Genomic DNA, 27,234 nt, shown 5'->3' on the forward strand with positions numbered 1-27,234 from the left:
TGCACATCTTGGCCAGATGAGAGAATGGTTTTTGTAGAAAAGTAAGAATTACAAATACAGATGCTTCTCAACTTATGATGGGGTTACGTCTCGACAAGCACACCATAAGCTGCAAATATCATTAAGTTGAAAATGCATTTAATGCTGGCAACAAAGCAGGCAGTCCCCCCAACTACAATAGTTCATTCGATTTAGGATTTTTCGACTTTACGGAGGTGCAAAAGTGATATGCATTCACTAGAAACCATAATGTAGAAGCGTCCAGATAAACCCACCAAAATCATAAATCAAATGATCATAAGACAGGGACTGTCTGTAAAGGCAAAATTTTTAATTACCACCCCACAGATACCCAGAAGAGGTTGCTTTAAAGATCTTGACAAGAAAAAGTTTTAAAACTAGGAGAGAAGACTTCTAGTACCCACAGACAGCCTCAGTAGCAAAAAAGCAAAGCTTCTCAGTGGGAGGAGGAGCAGGCCTGCCTTCCTCCACGGACATCTCACGTAACCATGCAAAACCTCTGGCATGGTAGCTTGGGTTCCCAGGAAATCTGACTCTGAGACAGAGCTAGCTTACAGTAGATTTTTTTCAGGAGTGCTCATGGGACCAACACCTGTAGAAACAGAAGGGATGAAAAGAAAGCAGGATTGGGCCTCGGCCAATCCTGGAGTTCTGGAGGAGTTCTGGAGATACAATGATGACTGAAAGCCATTCTGAGTTGGTGCAAGAGAATTGGCCCTATATAGTCCTCTGCGATAATCAATCTCTGAGTGAGGGTCACTTGGGAAGGGAGCAGGACCTCGGCTGAGGCAGCCCTCTGCAGCTGAGGTCGTCCCCGAAGGGGGCTGACAGCTGAGGGCTGTGTGCGGGCAGCATTTGCAGCAGCTGGCCTAATAATGCCCTGCTTCCTGAGGAGGATCTGTGTGGCACATCACAGCATCCGTGGACTGGCAAACCCTGGACCTAAACCCATCACTGTGGTGAGTTCCATAAGCTCGGGATTTCCTCCCTCTAGAAATGCCAGGAATTCTTTCCTCAGATTTCTTCAACATAAGATTAAGTCCGCCAGGCATTATCACTAAAGTCTTTTGCTCTTCCGGAGGGAACGTCCTAGAAATAAGGTTCAGGACATTCTGTCCACAGGTAAACGCAGTCCCACCCACATTAAAATGATTAAAAACTCTTCACTAGACGTGCTGATGTATGCTACAACGTGGATGAACCTCAAAAACATCATTGTAAGGGAAAATGCCAGACACAAAAGGTCACATATTATATGACTCAATTTACACGAAATACCCAGAATAGGAAAATCCAGACAAAGAGAACACCTACTGGTGGCTGCCGGGGCTGGGAAGATGGAAATAGGGAGCAACTGCTTAATGTACATGGAGTTTCCTTTTGGGGTGATGAAAATGTTTTGGAACTAGACAGATGATGGTTGTACAACATTGTGAATGTACTGTACTAAATGCCACTGAATCATTCATCTAAAATGGTTAATTTTATGTTGTGTCAAGTTCACCTCAATTCAATAAAATGGGGTTAAAAAAGCAACCAAAAAAATTCTTCCCTGGGAGCAGCCCATTAGAGTAAAATTAACCCCTTAGTGTAATAGCTTTAATTTTTGAATAACTAGAAATGAACAAAATGTTCTTACTCTGTCCTCAAAGTAAACTTAGATTGCACAAGGCAGGTCAGGTTGAACTATCTGTATTTTAAAATCGATTATCCTATTCAAGTAGTAGACATTGAACAAATAGTGAAATTACGTAAAACTATAATTTTAATGCAGGAGATAATTTCTGTTTACAAGTACATAATATTTTTCTTCAAAATGAGTTTGGAGCGTTGTGATTCATACACCCTCAAAAGTTTGTTGAAATAAAAATAATGCTCAGAGATTTCAGGGTCTCCAAAATCATTATCTGTTTGGAAGGGCTGCTCCAAACGAATAATAAAAAATACTTGATGAAAATCACTCATCTCTTCTTGGTCAAATGTGAAGAATTGAATGCGAACATTTTGCTTTGTGTTCAGTGACAGAACGACAGAACAACAGTGTGAATATATTTGTTTGGAGCTAGAAACTATGTGAATTAAATTATATTTAAACAAACAATGCCCTGCCATTGAAACTCACACTATTACCCAGCATAATCTGAAGCTCCAAAAGAGAAATTTAACTTTGAGGTTAAAAAAAAATGGTCCAAAATCCATGAAGTAGTTAAGAGACGAGGACCTTGAAAGAAGGAAAGAAAAAGAGAACCTAAGTTTAAAATTTGCCTAATATCAAAAATCCCTGTTCTAAACAAGTCAGTCAAGCCAACTCTCCCCACCTCCCACCCCCTGTGATGAAAAAATCATTTATGTTTCAGTTTTTCAAAAGCATTCCAAATTTGAGGATTCTGTAAAAAATTATTTCTAAATTTCAAAACATACTTAAAGCCTATTAAATAATGAAATTTGAAATTTTAATATGTAATTCTCAAGATTGTAATATTCTGGGGTTTTTTTTTTTTCCCTTCAGTATAGTTACTTCAGAATGAAAAATTTAGAATTTGAGGTATGGCATTTTGACTTCCATACAAGAGTTTGGATTTCTGCACTGAAACTCAGTAGCTAAAGGTTCATGTATATATGATGTAAAACTTAGGCTTTAAATGTAAATAAATGATATTTGAAGTGTTTTATGATTATAAACCAAAGATGTCTTTCATAAATTGGTTCGAAAAAAACACAGATTATCTGAAAATATATACAAATCAGTAGAAAAGTTTCCATTTGATTTTTCTAGGCAGGATTTAAAGGCGAGATATCAGACATGTTTTTTCAGTAATTGTGTATTTATTTAATTCTATTTTATCTTGATATACACAGGCTGCTTTCTCAAACATGCTTGAATTTTGGGAATTTGAATTTATATAGCATTAATGTAATGCATACCTGAATTAATCCAGTTATTTGAGAAACTAAAATTCTATCTCAGGGTTGTCTATAATTACAATAAGGATCGTACACTTAAAAATGGTTAAAATGTCAAATTTTATGTTTACATATATCATGCCACAATTAAAAAAAGACAAATAAGATCTACCTATCTTCCTATCGGAGAGAGAAAAAGAGACAGTTCTGATTTTTCCCACCATTGGAATATAGAACTAAGTATAAAAAACTCAGTGAATGCAAATTTGTGATCAGAGCACTTACAAGTAGCAATTCCAGTATAAACACTGGTACAATCAAAAAGACATGCTATACTCCTAATAAATAATTTCCTTTTAAAATAAAAGGATGAAAGCAGCTTGATGGAAGGGGATGTAAAGAAGGATCGAGGCTGCTGAGTTAGGGCAGCAATGGCAAAACGATAGAGACCAGGCAGAAGATGTAATAACCACTTCCCACTGCCTCCAAGCTGGCCTCCAGGCTGGCCCTCAGGCTTGCGGAACTAGAAACCAACACTTCTTATCCCTCTCTCCAGAGTTCTCAAAACTCAGGGATGTTAAGTCATGCTCACAAACTCTCCAGAAACTGAAATCTATGGGTTAGACTTACACCAAACTCTCAGACGGGCTGAAAATGCCTAGGGGCCAGCCCTGTCCAGTATTTTCCTTTAGGCAAAGCTGCACAGAAAATTGAAATTTTAGATTTCTTCTTGGACATGGATTTAGAGGCAAAGGAGACGGTTTCATGAATTTAGCTCTGAGAGTCTGATGCATCGAGACGTACATGCCAAGACTATCAGACATTTGAGCCTGTGGATGGGCCTGTCTCTGATGGGCCGTGGTAGGTGGGTATGCTCATGGTGGCCACGTGAGCTTTCCATATGCTAACCCAGTGAATCCATCTCCCACTCTGACCCACATTTCTTTCTGTTCACATTAATATTTTCAATCACATTAAAATTACTAGTTGCTGTGAAATGACAGGTGAAAAGGTTAAAGAAGTTTAAAATTTTAGAATTTGCTCTAAAATACTTATAAATCAAGTGGGGCAGATAGACAAATAAATTTGGGAAAATATAGATAATTGTTAAGGCTGAGTGATGGGTACTATTTTACTATCTTCTTTACTTTAGTATGTGTTTGAATAGTTCCATTAAAAATTTTTAGGAGCTGGCCAGTTAGCTCAATTGGTCAAAGTGCCACCTTGTAACATCAAGGTCAAGGGTTCGGATCCCCAAGCTGGCCAGCCACCAAAGGAAAACAAAAAAAACTTCTTAAAATTACCTCTTGGTGTCTTGGTGCTGACCTCTCTCTCGGTATACTGCAGTGGCCACAGACTCTGAAGCTAAACTTCTTTAGCTGGAATCTCACTTCTGCCATTTGCTGAGATCTTGAACAAGTTATTTGACCTGTTTGTGCAAGTTTCCTCAACTGTAAAATGCTGGTAAATAATAAAATCTACAGCCCAAGGTTTTTATAGGGTTAAAATGAGATAATGCATGGAAAGTGCTAGCAGGGTCTGTCACATAGTAACTACTTAACAAATGCTAGCGATGGTTACCCACCATGTTTTGATTCTATAATTTAACTTTGTAGGGAATTTATTTCTGCTCTCTAATTTTAACACACAAGCCAACAACTCATTTTGCTTACTCATCAAAATATCTGCTCTGTATCTTATCGAAATCTGTCTTTATTTTCTTTCTTCAAGTAAAATGGTAGCAACTAATTAGAAAGAACTGGATAAAGGCATCCAGTCTCCCCAGTTCCTCTAAGATCCATACCAACCTCCCTCCCCTCCACAGTCAATCCTATTAGCCCCAAATCCAGACTTTATGCCTCACAGGTTGAGACTTCTCCCAGGAAGTCTCAGCCACTGTCCCCTGGTGTAGAGACACCTGTCATAAGATCTCCATTGTCCTCCTTCCCATCTTTTACTATACACTCAAATTGAACCTCTTTATTTCTTTGTATTTTTTAAACCATCAAGGATTTTTAAAAGGCTTCAGTAAAAGCAGAAATAGGCTATTCCTCTCTTCTTGGTTCATATGAAAACAGAAAGCCAAAGAAATCTAACAAAATAACCTTTGGTATGCAGCTTTTAATTCAGAAGGTTCAAATTACAGGGTAAGAAATTCTGACTTACATCTACTCTGAATCACTCATAGAAATGACTTCTTTTTTTTTCATCTTTGCTACTTAAGTCCATGATAATTGTTAGCATTTTGAAAAAAAGTGACTTTGTTGAGTCATACTTAGAACTATAAACTCTGGCTAAACTTGGACTCAGTCTAGACAAATGAAAACAAAAGTTGAATGTCCAAAATATTCAAGAGAAACAAGGAATATTGTTTGTAATTTGTTGATTTGTTTTTTTCCAAATCTACCAATTAGATATGATTTCCCCACTCAAAGCATATGAACCCAGGTGCATTAATGCTACCAGATAATTGGACTACATTGTCCATTTCTTGCATGCTTCCATTTCTAACCAACTGGATTATGCTGGAGCCGACTAACTGGTAATGCTCACTAACCCAGTGTGGGCTACTGGCCAGGGGCACACGGTGTTATCCCCAGGGCCTTCAGAGCAGAATCCAGGTTAAGAGACAATAGTCTTGCAAGACAAATCTATATTCCATTTGGAACCTGGTCCCCGACTTCCTCTGCCAAACTCACATACCCACATAAACACTGGATGCGAATTCTCTCCTGTTTCTCCCCAGTAACCTTCAAATAGAATTGGCTAATTCTTCCCCATGTTATGCTCTATCCAAGTAATTAATGAGATCATTTTTATTTTACAATTTTTATTTGGAGGAATTTCTAAATTTACCCAAAGGCAGAGAGAATAGTAGAATTAACCATATAACATATAGTGTTTCTGTCACTCAGCTTAAACAATTAACCATGCTGCCAAACCTGTCTCTCTCCCCTCCCCCATTTTTTTAAAAATTGAAGTATTTTAAAGCAAATCCAAGACAACATTTCTTCTCTAATGGGTAAGTACATTTTTTTAAAAAACTGCCATTCCATTATCACATCTAACTAAATGACTAGTAATTCTTTAATATTATCTAATACCCAACCTATATTAAATTCCTCAATTGTCTCAAAGCCCTCACAAGAGCAAGTAAGTGGGAGAAGGTGGGATTTGAACCCCGGCAGCTGGATTCCAGCAGACTCTAAAATCTGTAACTCATGGAAGAGAGAGTCCACCAAGAACTCTGCAGGAACTGACAGAAAGGGACAAAGTAAGCTGAGATAGGACGCAAGGAAGTAGTAAGCAGAAAGGTTGTTAGTAACCTAGCAAAGGGTGACCCCAGTCAGAAGAGGGTTTCGAGATGTTACCTCTTAGGCAACTGACAACCTCAGGGAGGACAAGGTTGGAGGCTGCAGGTGCAAACAGGTGGCAGGCCTCTCTAGACCAGAGGAGTCAGGAGACCCCCAGGAAGGCAGTGCAGACACCGACAGCATTGGGACTTGGCAGGTCCTGCAATCTGACCGCCACCAGGCAGTGTGCAGTCCTGCCTCTTACTCAACTCAGCCACAGCTGCTCCAAAGCTGTCCCTAACCAAGCTTGGCACATGACAAGATTCAAAATATCCTGGAGATCTGTGGTGTCTTCAAACAAGGGCTAGATAGAATATCACTAGCTTTTGATCTAACATACTTTTCTTGAATGTGGTTTATTATATTAATTATATTTTATTATATTATATAATTATTCTATTCTATTCTATAGTTGGTCTTTTTTCAACAGACAACTCTTTCAGTGACATGAAACCCTTGTGAACAAGGGGTGCAGAAGAATACTACGAAAAGGAACTAAAGCTCAATTTGAAGTTTTGCAGCCCGGTCTTGGAAACCCAAGAAGGTACTGCCCATGCAAGCTGGTGTTCCGTGACTAACCACAAGGTGGCACTTTTTTGAGCCAATGGTCAATGGTGAAGTTTTACAGTTACAGAATAGCCATGAAAATGTACACTTTAGAGCTCCTGCTATGGGGGACATAAGTGATTGACTGTCAGCCCCAGCTGCTGCCCCGCTGGACCCACCACTGCCTTCACCCTCAGCTGCTCCCAGCCAGTGACTGAGCACAGCCAGGCTGTTCAGGCAGGCCTATTCCCGTGAGATGCAGGGCTGCTCCAGTGGCTGACTTTGGGTTGAGGACTTCCCATCGGCCTGCTCCACCCTTTCTTGGACTACGCTGCAGTCTGAGATTCTTCCTACCCAATGCCTCCTTCCCAGCTGTCAGAACTTCATTATAGCTGCATTCATGGGCAGCCCCATAAGAGAGTGGAGATGAAAAATCTTTCTAATGGGCAGTCTGCAGATGAAACTGGTATCTACAAAGTAAAGAAAGTAGTCTGAGGTGGGGATACGTAGAGATTTCTTAACAGTGGCCAACAGCCTGGTTATTTTTCCAGAAAACAAGGAGGTCTGAGGTAGAGGCATAGGGATGAAAACGGGGGAGTGGGCAGAGTGTTATTTTTGTCTCATACCCCCAGAAAGCGTTTACCATAGAAGATGGGCAGAACACCCAGGTAGACAAGATGACTCAGCCAGTTGGTGTCAGCCAGCCTTCATCACTGGCCACTCTAGACCTGGGGCAATGTGCACAGGGACAGAGGGCAGCTCCCACCGGGCCCAGTAGCATGGACTCCCTCTTGGCCAAGGCTGATATAGTCGCTGCCTTTGAATGTCCAGCCTGTTTGCAAAGAGACCAATGCTGAGCCCTGGTGTGGCATTGCTCCTTAAGGTGACCAAGGGGCTACAGAGGGCAAGTTGACAACTTTGGCCAGTTGTAGATTGGATATGGGCCCTATAAGTCATTTTTCCTTTGCCAGCTGTTACTGAAGCTATCAGTAGGGGACAATGGAGAGACACCGCAGGAGGAAAGGGTTTGCCTCCTGATCCTGCAGTGCAGGCAGACAATGCCAACTCCCCCTAATGCTTCCTGGGATAGTTTTGTAGCAGAAGCCTCTAGTAAGACACCTCTCTGTGAAGTTTTCTCATGCACCCTAGAGGGTGGATTTCTAGCAAGTTCCACCAGCAGAGCAGCACAGTGATTTCTCTGCCATCCACTGAGCCACAGCCCTGCCCTCCCTGCTTGTGTTAAGTTAAGCCCTATTGGCTGGGGAGGGTTCTCTCTTGGACTCCCATCTCAACCCTAGTAGTGCTAGCTGCTCCTCACATCTGCTATTCTCGTGTTCTTTAAAGTTCTCTTTACTTCTTACTAGCTAATCCCTCATTACCCCAATATCCTGTTAGAGTTAATAATTCTTTATACTAAACCTTTCCTGTTCAAATTACCAAGTGGTATCGTGTCACTTCTCATAGTGATAGATACCCATGCCAGGTAAGTTTGCCTTTCCTGCCCTCAGGGACTCAGACTGCCACTATCTGGGGGCTTATAGATAGCCTGATCCTTAGACATAGGATCCCCATGCAACACAGCAGCCAACCAGTTGACCCACTTCCTGGTGAAGGAGACCCAAGAGCAGGTCCCTGATCATAGAACCACTAATTGCATCACACACCGCCCTAGCCACAAGCAGCCAGCCACACAGAGGGCTAGAACAACCAAGGCACAGCTGAAGAGCCAGGATGGAGTGCCATCTTTTGGGACGCGTGTCCCCAGTGGGTTTGGGAATATGCCCAGGAACAAATGGGTGGAAGCAGAAGTGTCCCTCCTTTTTAATCCCAATGATCCCCTGTGGGACTTAAGGGGAAGAGCAGCATTGGAAATACTGATTCCAAAGATGGCAACTCTTGCCAGGGGACACAGTAAGTTCCCGCTGAATGACAAACTATGACTGATGAAAGGGCACTTTGGACTCCCTTTACCCAGGTACAAGCTGGTGTGAAAAGGAGTCCCCACAACCAGCAGGAGAAGAAAGGGCTACCTTTACACAGTAGGGGCAGGGAGGAATACAGGTAAAACCCAGGTGACCCACTAAGTGCCTCCTGGTACTCCCCTACACCATTGTAACTGTGAATGAACACGCACAGCAACCCTGGCCACTTTGCTGCAATCTGAGATGCTTCCTGTCCAATCCCCTTTCCCCTCTTTCCAGGTATCGTCACCTTCTCGAGCCCCCGTCCTTATCCTCCACAGGCATATTCCCCAATAGGTCTAGTACACATCTCATGTTTTGGCATCTGCTTCTCAGAGGACCTGAATTAACACAAGCCACAAACCAAAAGAGCAGTGTGTGGGGGAGGGACAACATCCACAAAGGTGATCTTTATCAACAAACTCTTGACGTGAACAATTATAGAATTGTTTTTGTTTTCCTACGGATGTCTTTTTCTTCCTGTTTATGCCTTTAGCACCAAGACCTTTTCCTTGGTAACAGTACATTTGGTAATTTTAAATGTATAGGTATGGTTTGATTAATGGCTCTTTTTTTCTTTCTCTAGATAGTAAGCTCAATGAGGGCAAGATCCGCATATATTTTTTTTTCCTCCATTGCATGTCTGACTCCTAGCGCAATGCTCAGCACATTGTAGGAACTCAAAATTATTACCTGAGTGAATGATTAAGGCTCTTCAGGAATAGTCACTCTATACCAAAATGTACTATGTGTAGAAGCAAAAGGATGTTATTGACAGGACACTATTTCCATGTACACAAAAGTCCTGGAGAGTAGACCTAGAATTCTAGAATAAAGGTAATGATCAGCTTTCCAGTGATAGTCAAGAAGAATCTCTAACAAGGAGCTGTAGCTAAGTTTACTGCGATATAGGACAGGCTCCATGTTTTAAGCAGAAATAAACAAAGGTCAACACGATGGAGATTTAAAGGGTTCTTAACAGTCATCAACAGGAGGTAATCTGAAAAGCAAGCCCTGCCTAGTGCATCTTCCCCCCAAACTGTATTAGGGCCACCCTGCCCTCTAACATGGCTTCTTAGTAGCTATGACATCAGCTCCAGAAGGCCACTGTTAAAATGTTGTCTAAGGGGAAAAGAAAGACTTCTGATCTTTCTACATAAGTAGTATAAAAGTATGTACACAAAATTTAAGGACACACTAATTCTCAGGGGCAACTCTGCACTTGCACAAACGTGAGAGTGAAAACCTCCTTAAATGCTGCACCCTGGTGGCCCATCAGCCTCACTAATGCTGGCCCCACTTAGGCACCTGATAAAATTGCAGATTCTGGGTCCCTAATCCCAGAGCTTGGTAAATCATACAGTTTAAAATGAGTGTTACTGATAAAGAAAGGGAAATAGCTACTTCACCTCAGTCACCTGAAAGAGGTTTAACTAATTAAGACAAGGAATGAGCATATGTAATTTGTTATGGCATTTCATAAATAAGTGTCTCACTGCCAGAAAGGATCAATTGAAGGGAGAATACTAATAAATTCACATGAAATTTAATTTTTATTTTGTTTGTGCATATGAAAGGAGATACATAGAGAACAGGGAATACTTTGAATAGGAAATCAAGACACAAATCAAGCACTGCAAAAACATACAACATATAACTTTTCTTTGAATTACAAACATTTAAACAAATTTGACTTCATGAACAAAACAAACTATACATTGATAATTACCATTAAGCTTTATTGTTCCAAAAGTATTTGCCACCAAAAACAAGTCATTGCATAACTCTAGTTGAATTAATCATAATTATGCCACAATTTATTATTTACCTTTACAATTAAATAATAAAACCTTCTGGGAGTTCATGATCCTTTCAGTTACTATGAATTTAAAATTAGTTCATTTTTCAAATAACTTTCTTAGAAATGAAAAGTATAATCATTTAAGTATGTTAATTTCCATTCCTTGAAAAAAAATTTTTATTCCCAAGTTAAAAGACATCAGTTGGGACATAAAAAAATGCATTTCTGTCAGGAGTAGTTTTTGCATAGATGTAATTAATAACATTAAAAAAGCAGAAATGATTGTTTTCCATACAAATTATAAACCCTTAAAAAGTACAGAAGTGTATCCTCAAGCTGTTAAGGCACGTGGGGACAGAGGACACCTCTGTGTTCCCTCAGCTTAGAGCTTAGCTTTAAGCTTAGCAGACTCCTTCATCCTTTTGACAACAGAAAGGTCCCCTAATCCCTCAGGCCAGTTGTCATGATCTGTTAAGAAAGTGGAAAGCCTCATGTCACTTGCAAGTCTGTTAACCTCATTTGTCATAATTCCCACCAAATCCTCTTGTTCTTTTTCCTGGTTCACCCATTTTCTCAGCAAGAAAAAGAGAAATCTTTGGGTCAGATGTTTGAGGAAAAAGCCTGGATTTGAATCCCAGGTCTGCTACTCACTAGCTTTTCTAAATTTGGGGAAGTTACTCTTCCTGAGCCTCAGTTTTAAAGGGTATAACAACATCTACCTCTTAAAGCTGTGAGGGTTAAATGTGACTCAGTATGTACAGTACTTGGCATACCGCAGACATTCAGTAAATAGTGTCTCCTTAAAAATAAAATTATAAAATAATGTGTTTACGTTGTATCAGGCACTGAGAGTTGCCTGCCCAGCATCTAGTCCCCCATCTCCTCATTCCAACAGCCTCATTTCCATTTGATAACCCACCAGGTTCCGGGGAACCTTGGCACCAGGGGTGGGGCATGGGATCTAAGCTAAGTCAGTAGGTGCATCCATTCCCCTGGCTGTGGTTACTGGTGGAGGAAGGATATTTGCATAAGCTGGTCTAAAACAGAGTGGCTCTCAGAATTTCATTAGAGATTCTGGAACAAAGTCATTCCCCTTCCTCCTGCTCTGTCCAGCTGGATGTGAACAAAGTAGGCATCCTGTAACCAGGAGAGCCAGCCTTAAGATAAAACCAACACTGTGAAGCAAAAACAGGAAAGAGAGAAAAAATGTCCTTGATGAGATCACTGAGCTACTGAGTCAAGTCTCACCTGCTTTTTTTTATGTGAGCCAACAAATTCCTTTATTGTTTAGGCCACTTGGGATTAAAAGCATCCTATTTTGCCATAGGGCTTTAAATGTGTTGTCTAATTTAATCCTCCTATTAGCTCTAAGAAATAAATACTGTATGTGTCCCCATAATATAGACTAGATAATGGAGGCATGCAGAAATTAATTTTCCCAAGATCATACAGCTAATAAGAGTAGAACCAGACTTCCATTCCAGGCCATCTCAGTTAGGAGCTGGCAATCTTGAAGAAAACACCATACTAAAGGGCTGAATACTCCCACCCATTATTTGGAGGAAGCATATTAGTAAAAGAGAGACGTGGCCGCTTTCCTCAACAACTTAAAAAAATATTTTGTAGTGATTTTAAAAAGTGTGAGAATTAAAAGAAAATCATTTCACTGAAGTCCTGGAGAAGCAGCCATCTGGAATTTCTTTCTCTTTCTAAGGCAAGGCAAGGCAAGGCAACCCACCATAAGGAATACTGACTCAACTCTACTGGGAGGGAAGTGGAAAGGTTCTCTCCCACCCTTATTACTTTAAATACTTTCAGAAAATAATATTGCATAACTATGTAGGCATTTTTGTCTTAAAGGCACAGAGACAGAGATCCTTAAAACCATAATATCTTATGCACATCACCACAATGATGTTATTTGTAAAGAAATATATATGGGAGGGGAAATAATAAATAAAATTAAAATTCTACACCAATCATTTATTAATGCAAAGAAGATCTTAGCCTTGAACAGACTGTCAGCACATGAAAGAGTAGGCTGAACCTGGCTCCCTGACAGGAAATTCAAATATGCATGGGTTACATCAACCACATGTTAATTTGCTAGTATCCAGTTAATTTTCTTTAGCAACAAAAGTTCAAATACATATGTACCTTATATCATCTTCTACATTTTTGGAGTGATTTAGAGTTTTTGGCTTGGACATGCCTTTTAATGCCCAGGTGGATTTATTTTTGTCATTTCTAAAATTAGAATATTGGATTCTCTGATTTTAAGACCCTTCCAAACCCCAAAGTTCTACAGTCTAGCCATAAGACACATACACACACACACGCACATGCACGCACGCACACAAAAACATTTGTGTATAACATCAGTATTTGATCGAAACTTATAAAACTACTGCTTTTGTATATCAAAAATGATTGAATACAGAAATTTCATGTGGTTTCACTCAATATATACCCCAAAGAGAGTGCAAAAAAGCACCATACTACCCCTCCCCACCTAACATATCTGATTCTTCTGCTCAGATATGCAAGCCACTTATTGGAGGAACAAAAAAGGAAATAAATCTTTAAAATATGGCAACCTCTTGCCTCTTTTCTATCTTCTCCTTACAATATATACTCAAACTGAGAATATTTTTCAGGGTTCAAGTTCCACCAACCTATGCACACACACGAACTTTTTAAACACAGTCATGAGTCGATGGGATACTTTCTGAGAAATGTGTCATCAGGAGATTTCATCATTGTACAAACATTATAGAATGTACTTACACAAACTTACATGGTATAGCCTACTACACACCTAGGCTATATGGTATAGCCTATTGCTCCTAGGCTAAAACCTGTACAACATGTCAACTGTACTGAATACTGTAGGCAACTGTAATACTATGGGAAGTATTTGTGTATCTAAACATAGAAAAGGTGTACAATCTTATGGGACCACTTTCCTACATGCAGTCTGTCATTGACAAAGACATTGTTCTGTGGCACATGACTATATATAAAGCTAGGTTCTATAATTTCTATAACTTTTCCTTTAAAAATCCTATCATGAACATAAGCATTCTGCCCATTTTGATATTCTATAAGAGAAGACCCTTATCTCTTAGTAACTACTTAAGAAGTTTTGAACACCTGAGTGTGAAAAGGCATAAAGCTAGTGACTGCATACTCACTCCTTGGCTGCTCACCTGGTATCTCCCACATGTGAGTGTACAGAGACTGACCCCCATCCACATTTACCAGCTGCCCAGTGATAAAGGAGGCTGCAGGAGACAGCAGGAAGCACACCAAGGAGGAAATCTGCAACAGAAACACACATGCACACATAAAAGCACATACTCCCCGTCTCTGGTTGCTTCACATTCCCGAGTGAACACATCTCAAAGCATATGAGTGTAACATGACTCCTATGGTGTGTGTGTCAACCATAGTCTGACAGTACATAAACAACTTCCCTTTTCTATGTGAGCATCACTGAAATCAGGTAAGTGACTAAGGTAAAGGTGGCCCGATATAGTGTCAAACAAACTACTCAATGTGAAGCCAAAAGTGATCCCAGGGTTTCATCTCTGCTCTTCCCATTTCCAACAATCAAGCTCTTTCCACACCTTCCCTTGCCCTCCACAACCCCATTTTCCATCACTATCACAAGCCTGTCATATTTTGGTCCCTGAAATAGTCAGTGTCTGTGTACCAATAAATTGGCACTCCAGTTTGTTCAGTCCATGGTCCTGTCAGGCCAAAAGCCCAGGAACACACACCTATAGGAGCTTTCTACGGAGGGACTTCAGAATCCCACTGCATTCCTAAAAATTCAGCAACATCTACTCCCAAAACCAAACAGAAAAAGAGAAATTATTTCGCTAAATGTAAAGGAACCCTCATAGGAGGCTAATGGCAGAAGGAGAGTTTCTCAAAGTGTGATGATCCTAAACCCCTGCTTTAGAATAACTAGGGATGCTTACTGAAACTCCAGATTCCTAGATCCTTCCAGGAACCTAGGGTGCAAGATTCAAGCAGGTATTCACTCTCAGGTCAAGAGCAGAATTGCCCCTGAGAGTGCATACACCCTTAAATTCTGTGCCCATGCCTTGCTTGCCTCATCCCAGTCCTAGTCTCTACACAGGCTGTAGCCACAAGTGTTTGTTTTCATGGAGAGCCTGGAGGGCAGGCACTGGCTTCTCTCCATCCTGGTATCCCCAGGATGCACTGCCGAAGACGAGGCAACTAGCCGCATGAGACTCCTAAAACACTTTCAATACAGCTAGTCCGAAGTGAGATATGTTGTAAGTGTAAAACACACACCGGATTTTGAAGACTTAGTATGGAAGAAAGAATGTAAAAAATCTCATTAATAATTTTTTCTATTAATTACATGTTGAAATGATGATATTTTGAATATGTTGGGTAAACCAAAATATATTATTAAAATTAATTTCACCTCTTTTTACTTTTCTTAATGTGGCTACTAGAAAGTTTAAAATTACATATGTGACTATTTTTATATTTCTATTGGACAGAGCTGGTATAGAACTAATTTAAAAGTTCTCACATTGCTGGGAAAAGGCAGATTGGACTGAGTCATGGTAATGACCACCTGAACTGGTTTGGACCCTTTTTAATCAGTCAGTGACAACACACCCTGTGGACACGTTTTGTTAAAGTCAGCCAATCAGGAAGAGACACTCTCCCGTAAGCTCCTTTCTGAATGCCAGCCAAGCAACAACCATCTCACCCAAGTAACTGTGACCTCCAAAAATCTGCAAATCTCTGAAAACCACACCACCCCACAGAAAAAGAAAAGGATCAGAGAGACTATGCCTGATCCCTTACTTAAATATGCAATAAATGCAGCTTCATGCTGAATTTTGTTTCATATATTGAGTGCTGGCCCCATCCTTTGACAGTGTTTAGCATACAACAAGCACTTAATAAGTGCAAACAAAATGAAGGAATCTTTATGCAGGCCTCCCCCCAAAGTGAGATTATGCATTGCCTATGTTTTATTACAGTGTTTACCCATTGATTAGGCACTCATTAAATAATACTGAATTGACTTGAATCTACCTGCGAGGTAAAAAATATGAAAATATTTGTGATGCCTGCTTTACTTTTGGAGCTCAACATGGAGCTGAATTAAACTAATGAAATTTTTATCGTTACTGAATTAACTAGGCACAGCTGTAATGTCTTCAGACAGATGTTTCTTAACTTTCACTGTAATGACATTTGAGAGATTTGACAGATGGACTTGAAGTACTAAGTCACTCCCAAGAGTTTTATCAATGAATAAATAATATCAGAAACTAGCAATTGTGTTCACTTTATGTAGGTGGGTAACACCTCTGTTAGCTCAGTTATGTTTCCTTTTAGCTCCCTTTATTAAAGATCACAGGAATTACAGATAAGTAGGCTTGGGTTTGAATTCTAGTACCATGACCTATGGTCCTAGGCAGATCACTTCACACCACTGGCACTTAGTTTCTTAATTTGTGAAATGAGTGTACAGTATCTCACAAGCCAATTGAGAGGTCTGCCAAGTGCTGCACTCTCTTTCCAAGAGATGTTGTGAGACACTTGGGATCTCACTACAGCTCCGTTCAAACCCTCCTGACTTTCCCTCCAGGGACTGTCACTTAAAAGAAGGCAACTCATTGATAAGTAGGCCAACTAGGCCAGCCAGTGTCCTGGTGTGAAAGTTCTGCCCACCTTCAGACTCTAAGACACAATCACACAAAGGCAGATACTCTCTCCTTATTCTCTGTCTCACTATCCCTCCTTCCTTTCACAACCAAACTTTTTGAAGGAATTACTTACATCAGCAGTTGTCAGAGCATGGTCAGCCAAACCCTGGGTGTCCCTAAGTCCTTTCCAGAGAATTTGCAAGGTCAAAACTATTTCCATAATAATACTAAGTCCTTATTTGTCTTTGTCACTGTGTTGACATCTATACTGCTAGTGCCAAAGCAATGACAGGAAAAACTACTGGAGCCTAAGCACAAATCATGGCCCGGAACACAAAACTCTACTAGTAGTCATTACACTAGTAGTCATTATATTCTTCGCTAGCAAGTACTTGAGTGGGGGAAAAGCCAGTTTCGCTTTAGAATGTCCTTGATAAAGCAGCAAGATACATTAATTGTATTAAATCTTGACCATTGAGTTCACATCTTTTAATATTCTGTGCGATGAAATGGGAAATATAAACATAAAGCTCTCCCAATGCGTAGAGAAGAATAATTGTTTCTCAAGAAAAAGAATGCAATTGGATTGAGAACTGAACTAGCCACTTTTTTCATAAAACACCATTTCCTACTTGAAAGAACAGCTGAAAAACTATGGTTATTCCCACTTGGGTACTTGGTAGACGTTTTTTCAAAAATGAACAAAGTGGGACTGTCACTTCAAAGGAAAATGACTGACAGTATTTGGTGTCAATAATAAAATTTGAGCTTTCAAGTGAAAAATGAAAACTTTGCAAAACTTGCATTTGTCACCATGAGCTTGACAGGTTCCTAATACTCAAAGATTTTTCTGAAGAGATCAGTGGAAATATTAACAAATGTTGGGCCGAGCCCGTGGCGCACTTGGGAGAGTGCGGTGCGCGGCGACGCTCCCACCGCGGGTTCGGATCCTATATAGGAATGGCCGGTGCACTCACTGGCTGAGTGCCGGTCACGAAAAAGATAAAAAAAAAAAAAAATGTGCTCTTCTGATAGTACATATGAATTGTGTGTCAACATTCAAAAGACGTGCATCACTCAGTGAACCAACAATTTCTAAAAGACAAATAAATGCCTTATGTTACGAAATCACATATGGGTGAAAGATCCAGTCAAAGTGTGAGAAACACGTAACAGCACAAAAAGTTCATTGACGTGGTTTCAGATTCCACATTGCAACTAATCTTTCCAAAACTGCCATTTGTTGAACAGTGAAGAAAAATATCCAGTTATCTGAAAAGTCTGTTAAAATGCTCCTGCCTTTTCTGCATGTATATCTGCCTCTGTATATCTGCACGAAGCCAGATTTTCTTCATATGCTTTTGCCAAAACAACATATTGCAACAGACTGAATGCACACCCAGAGGTGAGAGTTCAGCTGTATTCTATCAAGCCACACATTAAAGAAAATTGTAAAACTGAAAACAAATATAAAATAATTGCTTTCTGAAAACATAGCTGTTTTTTATTAAAAATGTTATTTATGTTAACATGTAATGCCTTTATTACTACTGTTTTAAATAAATTAATAAATGTTTCTTAAATTTCTGTTTTAATCTCTAATACAGTAAATATAGGTAATATAATTCACATAAATGAATTGTTCTACCCAATATAAAAATCTAATCATATCATTCCCTCAGTTAAAATCCTTTAAAAACTCTTAACTTTCAGAATAAAAATCCAAATGCCTTGCTTAATATGGCTCATCGAATGTTTGATTTAACAATATCTTCTAAAATTTAATATGCAAATACACTTTAGTTCAGGAATTCCACTTCTAGAAACTTACCCCATCACACAAAATGCATGACTATATTCAAGGATGTTCACTGCAGAATTACTGCAATAACAAAAACAAAAATAGAATCTAAATATGTAACAAAAGGGTCTGATTATATTATGGTATATCCATAACAAGTTGCAGAAAAGAACATATAGCAGGATCCTGTTTTTGTAAAAAAAGTCAATAAATGTAGATATATTTTTGTGCATGCACAGTAAATTTCTGGAAAGATGTAGATCAAACTGATAATAAAAGCTAGTTCTAGGAATTAGAACTACATTTTATTCTAAGAGTTTTATGATTTTGCTTTTATATTTAGCCCTTTAATATATCTGAAAGTTATTTTGCATGTGGTACAAGATAGAGGGTCTAATTTATTTCCAAATGAACAGCCAATTGTCCCAAGACTTTTGCTAGATGGTTTATCCTTTCCTTACAGATTTGAAATGTTACCATTATTCTATAAACTCCCACACAAACATGGTTCAGATTCAAGAATCCATTCTGTTCCACTAATTTTTTTTATTTTTTTATTTATTTTTTTTCTTTTTTCATGACCGGCACTCAGCCAGTGAGTGAGTGCACCGGCCATTCCTATATAGGATCCGAACCCGCAGCAGGAGCGTCGCCGCGCTCCCAGCGCCGCACGCTCCCGAGTGCGCCACAGGCTCAGCCCCTGTTCCACTAATTTTAATCTATTCCAGTGCCAGCACTAGATTTGTAAGTAAACATAGCTTTATAGTATATTTTGACATCTAGAAGGGTAATCTTTTCATTATTCATGTTCAAAACATTTTTGGAAATTTTTGCATGCTTTTTTTTAGACAAACATTACAGTCAATGTGTCAAATTACAAAAATATATTAAATTTATAAATTAATTTATGGAAACCTGACTTTTTAATAAAATTGATCTCCCCACTGAGGAATATGACATGTCTCTGTTTATTCTGGTCTTTTGTTGTTGTTGTTCTTTGGTAAAAAGATTTTTTTCATTTAGGGCCTATGGGTTGAATAAAAATGCTGATAGTCTCAATAATTACTAGTATGGGGATAAGTGGGACTGGCGTTCCTTGTGGTAGGAAGTGAGCTAATAATGCTTTTGTTTTGTGGCAAAGGTGATAATTGGTACTCCTGCTCAGAGTGGAATGGCTATGCCAGATGCATTGATAATTGAGTGGCTGGGGAAAATGAGTTAGGCAATAATCCTAATAAATACATTGAACCAAGCTAAGTTTACTGTTGGATATTTTAGTTTTTATTATGATTATATGTAGAAAAGATATCCTTTTTAAAAAAAATACATTTTAAGACTGATATTGCTGGCATTTTAGAAAGCTACTGAATTTTATGTATTTCGGTCTTACTGAATTCTTCTTACTGTAATCTCATAAGGAATCTTGCTTAGGGTCCTCACATGGGCTCCTTACTGAAATCTTGTATGGCGCTTCATATAGCCATAATCATCTGACTTGTTTAGGGTCTGTGTACCAACTAATGCCATGTGATAAAATAACGTAGCTGAAAAGTACATTGAAACAACAAAAACACTCTGTTCTTAATTCACACAGCATTCAGTCCTGAGTAAAGACTGCTGTCAGAAGTCAGAGAATAACCAGGACATTCCTGAGAGCCAGAAAGAAGAGGAGGAATGGTTCGATGGCAGTGGGAGAACAATCTATTGCCAACCAGGCCACACAAAAAGGACACCAAATGTTACACATTTCTAAAGTATAAGACATAGTAATTCTAATCAATGTAAAATATATACATTACCTCCTCAGGAACTCCAAGTCGTTTAGCTGGGATTTTATGAAAGTACTCTTCAAATAAGTCTTGTCCCAAAGCCCTGTAGTTGTCATAAGCAGTCGGGGAATAAATTGTTCCCTAGGTTTAAAAAAAACAGGAACAAAATAAAGTCATAAAAATTAAATTTTAGTTGTAAAGACATCAGGGCAGTCTATCGACAAATAACAAACATTATGTGGTTTAAATTAAATAGAAAAGTTAACATTTCTAATATTAATTTTTCTCAATATTGTCAAAGGAGCACAGTCAACCACTGTCACTCCAAATGATACTGGGGGGATATATCTATTTCTAATTAAACAGTTTGCAACCTTTTAGTTAAAGAGGATGAAATCGTCTAAAAGTATTAAAGTTCAAACATTAAACCTAAAAAATCCCTGGAAGACAAACAGGAATTAGTATTGTACTAATATACCATTAAAGGTTTTGAAGAAATGCTCTTTTGGAGGCCAATATTCCAAGTTATGAACATTAAAAATAGAACTATATTTAATTTACCCTGTAGATATTTGAGTAATACGGGTAAGGTGATATCAACTGTGGAGGATTAAAGGAGAATATGAAATTTCTGGCTAGAAGCCTGCAATTTTGCTTGAGGTGAGATTTCTCTACTAACTTCAAGCACAAAGTCAGTTCATGCTTAGTTCTCTTTGAGCGGCATGGATAACAGTATCTATAGATTATACAGATATATAGATCTACATATTATAGATTGTAGATATACATATATAGATTATATGTATTTATACAGATATATCTATAAATAATATCCAAAGATGATATAGATTTTCAGATGGGGGGATGATTACTATCTTACCAGTCTCTTACCAGGAAATATCACAGAAGAAATAGAACTTGAACTGAGTTGTGCGGGATGAGTGAAATATTTCACTTAATATCTCTCTTGGGGGCCAGCCCGTGGCTCACTCGGTAGAGTGCGGTGCTGATAACACCAAGGCCCCGGGTTCGGTTCCCATATATGGATGGCCGGTTCGCTCACTGGTTGAGTGTGGTGCTGACAACACCAAGTCAAGGGTTAAGATCCCCTTACCGGTCATCTTTAAAAAAAAAAAAAAAAAAAAAAAAAAAAATCTCTCTTGGAGTACATTGCCAGTATGTAATACCAAGAAAACTTAAGCTACAGATTATTTCACAAAAATGATAGTTTTTGAAGTTGACTACATTGTGATTTACCCCCTATCATTTATATTTTGATTTAGAGAAATTTTCTCTTGACTTCTAGAAGATCTTTAAGTGGGCGTTCCTTGCTACAACTCTGACTTTGTTTCACTCTCCTAATAAAGGATTAATGATATAACAAGAAATAACAAAATAATCTGAAAAAAAAATCACTCTTTAAGCAACCTCCTGTGCATCTTTATTTTCTAGGCTGCTTTTTAAAATATAGATATCACACCGTGGTCAAGGGTTCAGATCCCTGTACTGGCCAGCTGCCAAAATTAATTAATTAATTAAAAAATAAATAAAATATAGATACCTAGGTCCCATGGTTTGGCATAAAGATCAAATATCACCATTGTTTAAGCATTTCACAGGTAATTCTAATATATAGCCAGAACTGAGAATCACTGGCTTAATTGAACCTTCTTGACAATCTGGTTGTAAATCAAAGAATCCTTCTGTATGGCGAATTAGACTTTCTGATTTTATCCATGTTTTAAAGTCAATCTCTTACTCAAGTAGGATATTTGCGTTTTAGCAAATACTTCTAGCAACACAAATGAAGTCAGAAGAGCACAAATGGTCAACAGATTTCAATACAGAACATTTACCTACAGGGGCAACACAGTTAATCCTCACTCCACTGCTGGCCCATTCCAGCGCTAATGTTTTGGTGAGGTTGTAAACACCTTCTCTTGCAGCTCCACTATGCCTGAAAGACAAAATATAAACATTAAAATCAGCTTCTGTTGAATATTTTCTCGTTAACTAAGCTAACAAGTGTGCCAATAACCTGACAGAGCTCCATAAGAGCGTTCTTGTTATTAGTTTCTGTCTTGCTGAGTCTTTGTCTAGACGAAGGAGAAAACATTGGGTCCTTCAATATTAAAGCCAAACCATACTTACCTAATGGTCAAACAAATCTCACATTACACAGTCCAATGTAAGGTCCCCCAAATCATGATGTGCATAAGAGGAATATTCTGAAGAACTTTTATTACAGAGGAAAACAAACAAGCTGGTAAGTTTACACATTACAAGTATGTGGTTATTTTTAAAATCAATTTTAAATAACAAAGGATATGAAATTCATATCAGGCTAGAAATATTATCAATAGAATTTCTAGACATACCAAAATTTAAATAAATTTTAATGTATTTCCAGATAGGAGGTTCAAAGTCTGGAGTCCTTGTGCAGAAGATACAGAGATATTACGGCTTAGAATTGCTAATTACAAGATCCTCAAAACCAAGTATGACCCCAGCTCCTCAGTCCTCCGGCTGACCATGCACAGCAGGGCAACCTCATTCCCACAGCACAGTGTGCAGTTGACAGCCGTGCACATGAGCATGCAGGGTCAGCTAATGAGAATTCCCCTCTGGGACTTGCTGGCATTAGAATTTTTTTTTTTTTTTTTTTTCTCGCACTGTCTGAGAAGCACTCTCTCATTGGAGAGTTAGGAAGAGCTAGAGTGTTGACCTCTGACTTCTGCTAGTACTCGCTTGTTGCCACATGTAGGAAGAGACTGACTGAGAATGAAGGTGGACCTGAAGAAAGCAAAAGCAGAGGCAGCTTCCTGCCAACACCATGGCTAAACCTAACATGCCCGAATGCAGTAGTTCTGCAGAGTCACCTGCAGGGCGTGCACATACAGAGGGCTGAACCCCGCTCCCAGAGTTTCTGATGCGGTAGATCTGTGTGGAAAACACGTGTATTTCAAAGGGCCTTAACCTTTAAGTTTAGTAGGACCACAGCACTTAGATTTTAGTAGAGCCAAAGCCCTTAGCATATGTAGTAGCTTACTAGGGCCACAGCCCTTAGTTTTTAGCAGGGCCAAAGCCCTGTAGTTTAAGGAATAGCCTAACGTTTTAGAATTACACAAAGAAATGCTAAGTTTGGGAAAAACAGAAAACTTTCACAGGACTAAAGTGTCTGTTGTAAATAAAAAAATTGTAACACAGAAAAAGTGATTCCTCTAAGGGCAGTCATCCTTGGTGCAGCTAAACCTAATGATGGGAAAGTATGTGAGCTAAAAGCTTCAAGTTAATGGTCGGGGGATGTTCCACATCTCGCCTTCAGTTGTTCCTTTGAGTTTCTTAGGGAACTAAATGTTGCCATGATGATTATCTCAGTGTTTCTTTTTGTACTTCACATAGCTTAGTTTTTTGATTCCTACTATAACCGATTAACCACCTGTGTTCTTTTCTGTAACTTTCTTTCCTGGACAATAAAAACTGAGAGAAAACCTGATTCAGGGTTACTCCTAGGAATCCTTCCCTGAAGGAATTGCCTCTGGGATTAACCCTTTTGGGCCTCTCATCGCTTTGGAGAATGGGCTTTGAGTAATCCTTTGCATCTCCGTCACCCTGGGAGAGGTGACAGATCTGAAGCACAGCTGAACTGGAGAATTTGTAGCTCTAACAAGTTCCCAGGTGATGCTGATGCTGCTGGTCCAGAAAACACACTTTGTGAACTGTGCTGATCTAGATTTTTACTTAAGCCAGTTTGAATTTTATTTCTATCTCATACAACCAAGGGAGTCCTGAATATTACAAGGGGTCTTCAAAAAGTTCAGGGAGAGATTCGTATTATCTTTGAATTCCATTATACCACTAACTTTTTGAAGTACCCTTGTCTAGGCAGTAAGTAGGGTGTTAGAATTTGCTTAGAGGAAGCAAACTCTCTGCTTATAGAATGACTAATTAGAAGCACAAACCTTAGAAACTTTTGGGAAAAAATTCTAGGTCATCTGTTAGGAGTAACAATTTAGCAGTCCTGTCTAAAATTGAATAGGTATAATTCATGGTATTCAAATCTAAATTAACACAGATTTGTTTCATTTCCACACTTTTTTTTTTTTTTTTTTTTTCTTTTCTTTTTTTTTTTTTTAAATTTTATTTTGTCGATATACATTGTAGCTGATTAATGCTCCCCATCACCAAAACCTCCCTCCCTTCTCCCTCCCCCCTCCCCCCCAACAATGTCCTTTCTGTTTGCTTGTTGTATCAACTTCAAATAATTGTTGTTGTTATATCTTCTTCCCCCCCCCCCCGGTTTGTGTGTGTGTGTGTATGTGTGTGTGTGTGAATTTATATATTAATTTTTAGCTCCCTCCAATAAGTGAGAACATGTGGTATTTCTCTTTCTGTGCCTGACTTGTTTCACTTAATATAATTCTCTCAAGGTCCATCCATGTTGTTGCAAATGGCAGTATTTCATTCGTTTTTATAGCTGAGTAGTATTCCATTGTGTAGATGTACCACATTTTCCGTATCCACTCATCTGATGATGAGCATTTGGGCTGGTTCCAACTCTTGGCTATTGTAAAGAGTGCTGCGATGAACATTGGGGAACAGGTATACCTTCGACTTGATGATTTCCATTCCTCTGGGTATATTCCCAACAGTGGGATGGCTGGGTCGTATGGTAGATCTATTTGCAATTGTTTAAGGAACCTCCATACCATTTTCCATAGAGGCTGCACCATTTTGCAGTCCCACCAACAATGTATGAGAGTTCCTTTTTCTCCGCAGCCTCGCCAGCATTTATCGTTCATAGTCTTTTGGATTTTAGCCATCCTAACTGGGGTTAGATGGTATCTCAATGTGGTTTTGATTTGCATTTCCCGGATGCTGAGTGATGTTGAGCATTTTTTCATATGTCTGTTGGCCATTTGGATATCTTCCTTAGAGAAATGCCTACTTAGCTCTTTTGCCCATTTTTTAATTGGGTTGCTTGTTTTCTTCTTGTAAAGTTGTTTGAGTTCCTTATATATTCTGGATATTAATCCTTTGTCAGATGTATATTTTGCAAATATTTTCTCCCACTCTGTTGGTTGTCTTTTAACTCTTTTAATTGTTCCTTTTGCTGTGCAGAAGCTTTTTAGTTTGATATAATCCCATTTGTTTATTTTTCCTTTGGTTGCCCGTGCTTTTGGGGTCGTATTCATGAAGTCTGTGCCCAGTCCTATTTCCTGAAGTGTTTCCCCTATGTTTTCTTTAAGAAGTTTTATTGTCTCAGGGTGTATATTTAAATCCTTAATCCATTTTGAGTTGATTTTAGTATACGGTGAGAGGTATGGATCTAGTTTCATTCTCCTGCATATCGATATCCAGTTTTCCCAGCACCACTTGCTGAAGAGGCAGTCCCTTCCCCAGTGAATAGGCTTGGTGCCTTTGTCAAAGATCAGATGGCAGTAAGTGTGTGGGTTGATTTCTGGATTCTCTATTCTATTCCATTGGTCAGTGTGTCTGTTTTTATGCCAGTACCATACTGTTTTGGTTATTATAGCTTTGTAGTATAGCTTAAAGTCAGGTAGTGTTATGCCTCCAGCTTTATTTTTTTTGCTGAGCATTGCTTTGGCTATTCGTGGTCTTTTATTGTTCCATATAAATGTCTGAATAGTTTTTTCCATTTCTGAGAAAAATGTCTTTGGAATTTTGATGGGGATTGCATTGAATTTGTATATCACTTTGGGTAGTATGGACATTTTCACTATGTTGATTCTTCCAATCCAAGAGCATGGAATATCTTTCCATCTTCTTGTATCCTCTCTAATTTCTCTCAGCAGTGGTTTGTAGTTCTCATTATAGAGATTTTTCACCTCCTTGGTTAACTCAATTCCTAAGTATTTTATTTTTTTGGTGGCTATTGTAAATGGGCAGGCTTTCTTGATTTCTCCTTCTGCATGTTCACTATTGGAGAAAAGAAATGCTACTGATTTTTGTGTGTTGATTTTGTATCCTGCTACTGTGCTAAAATCATTTATCAATTCCAACAGTTTTTTTGTAGAGGTTTTAGGCTGTTCGATATATAGGATCATGTCATCTGCAAACAGGGACAGTTTGACTTCATCTTTTCCAATCTGGATGCCCTTTATTTCCTTCTCTTCTCTGATTGCTCTGGCTAGTACTTCCAACACTATGTTGAATAGGAGTGGTGAGAGTGGGCATCCTTGTCTAGTGCCTGTTCTTAAAGGAAAAGCTTTCAGCTTTTCCCCATTCAGGATGATATTGGCAGTGGGTTTGGCATATATGGCTTTAATTATGTTGAGATACTTTCCCTCTATACCTAACTTATAGAGGGTCTTTGTCATGAATGAGTGCTGAACTTTATCAAATGCTTTTTCAGCGTCTATAGAGATGATCATATGGTCCTTGTGTTTGAGTTTATTAATATGGTGTATCACATTTATTGATTTGCGTATGTTGAACCAACCTTGCATCCCTGGGATGAATCCCACTTGATCGTGATGAATAATTTTTCGTATGTGTTGCTGTATTCTGTTTGCTAGTATTTTAGTGAGGATTTTTGCATCTATATTCATCAAGGATATTGGCCTGTAGTTTTCTTTTTTGGTTATATCTTTACCTGGTTTTGGTATCAGGATGATGTTTGCTTCATAGAATGAGTTTGGGAGATTTGCGTCCGTTTCAATCTTTTGGAATAGTTTGTAAAGAATCGGTGTCAATTCCTGTTTGAATGTTTGGTAAAATTCTGCTGTGAATCCATCTGGTCCTGGGCTTTTCTTTGTTGGGAGCCTTCTGATAACAGCTTCAATCTCCTTTATTGTTATTGGTCTGTTCAAATTTTCTACGTCTTCACGGTTCAGTTTTGGGAGCTTGTGTGTGTCCAGAAATTTATCCATTTCCTCCAGATTTTCAAATTTGTTGGCGTATAGTTGTTTATAGTAGTCTCGAATGATTCCTTGTATTTCAGATGAATCAGTTGTAATATCGCCTTTTTCATTTCTAATTTTTGTTATTTGAGTCTTCTCTCTTCTTTTTTTTGTTAGCCAAGCTAATGGTTTGTCAATTTTATTTATCTTTTCAAAAAACCAACTTTTTGATTCGTTGATCTTTTGAATTGTTTTTTGGTTTTCAATTTCATTCAGTTCTGCTCTGATCTTAATGATTTCTTTCCGTCTGCTAACTTTAGGATTGGATTGTTCTTGTTTTTCTAGTTCTTTAAGGTGAAGTGTTAGGTTGTTCACTTGCCATCTTTCCATTCTTCTGAAGTGAGCATTTAATGCAATAAATTTTCCCCTCAATACTGCTTTTGCAGTATCCCACAGGTTTTGGTATGATGTATCATTGTTTTCATTAGTTTCAATAAACTTTTTGATTTC

At 38.7% G+C, this 27,234-nt stretch overlaps 1 protein-coding gene across 2 annotated transcripts in view; it reads right to left on the minus strand.

Annotated features, from left to right (window-relative positions):
• Positions 1-10,357: 10,357 nt before the first annotated feature.
• The window catches only part of PECR (peroxisomal trans-2-enoyl-CoA reductase), a 32,121-nt gene continuing 15,244 nt past the window's right edge, over positions 10,358-27,234 (minus strand). The window contains exons 5-8 of one of the 2 annotated variants that reach the window (XM_063109040.1): positions 21,722-21,818; positions 19,892-20,002; positions 13,796-13,907; positions 10,358-11,054 (exon numbers count right to left, since the gene is read on the minus strand). In XM_063109040.1, coding sequence (XP_062965110.1) covers positions 10,969-11,054; positions 13,796-13,907; positions 19,892-20,002; positions 21,722-21,818 — 406 coding nt within the window. In that variant the 3' untranslated portion in view covers positions 10,358-10,968. Of the gene's footprint in view, positions 11,055-13,780; positions 13,908-19,891; positions 20,003-21,721; positions 21,819-27,234 lie in introns of both variants that reach the window. The other variant, XM_063109032.1, reaches the window with a different exon arrangement.

This window comes from Cynocephalus volans, chromosome 1 (genome assembly GCF_027409185.1).
Source record: "Cynocephalus volans isolate mCynVol1 chromosome 1, mCynVol1.pri, whole genome shotgun sequence".
NCBI classification, from domain to species: Eukaryota; Metazoa; Chordata; class Mammalia; order Dermoptera; family Cynocephalidae; genus Cynocephalus; species Cynocephalus volans.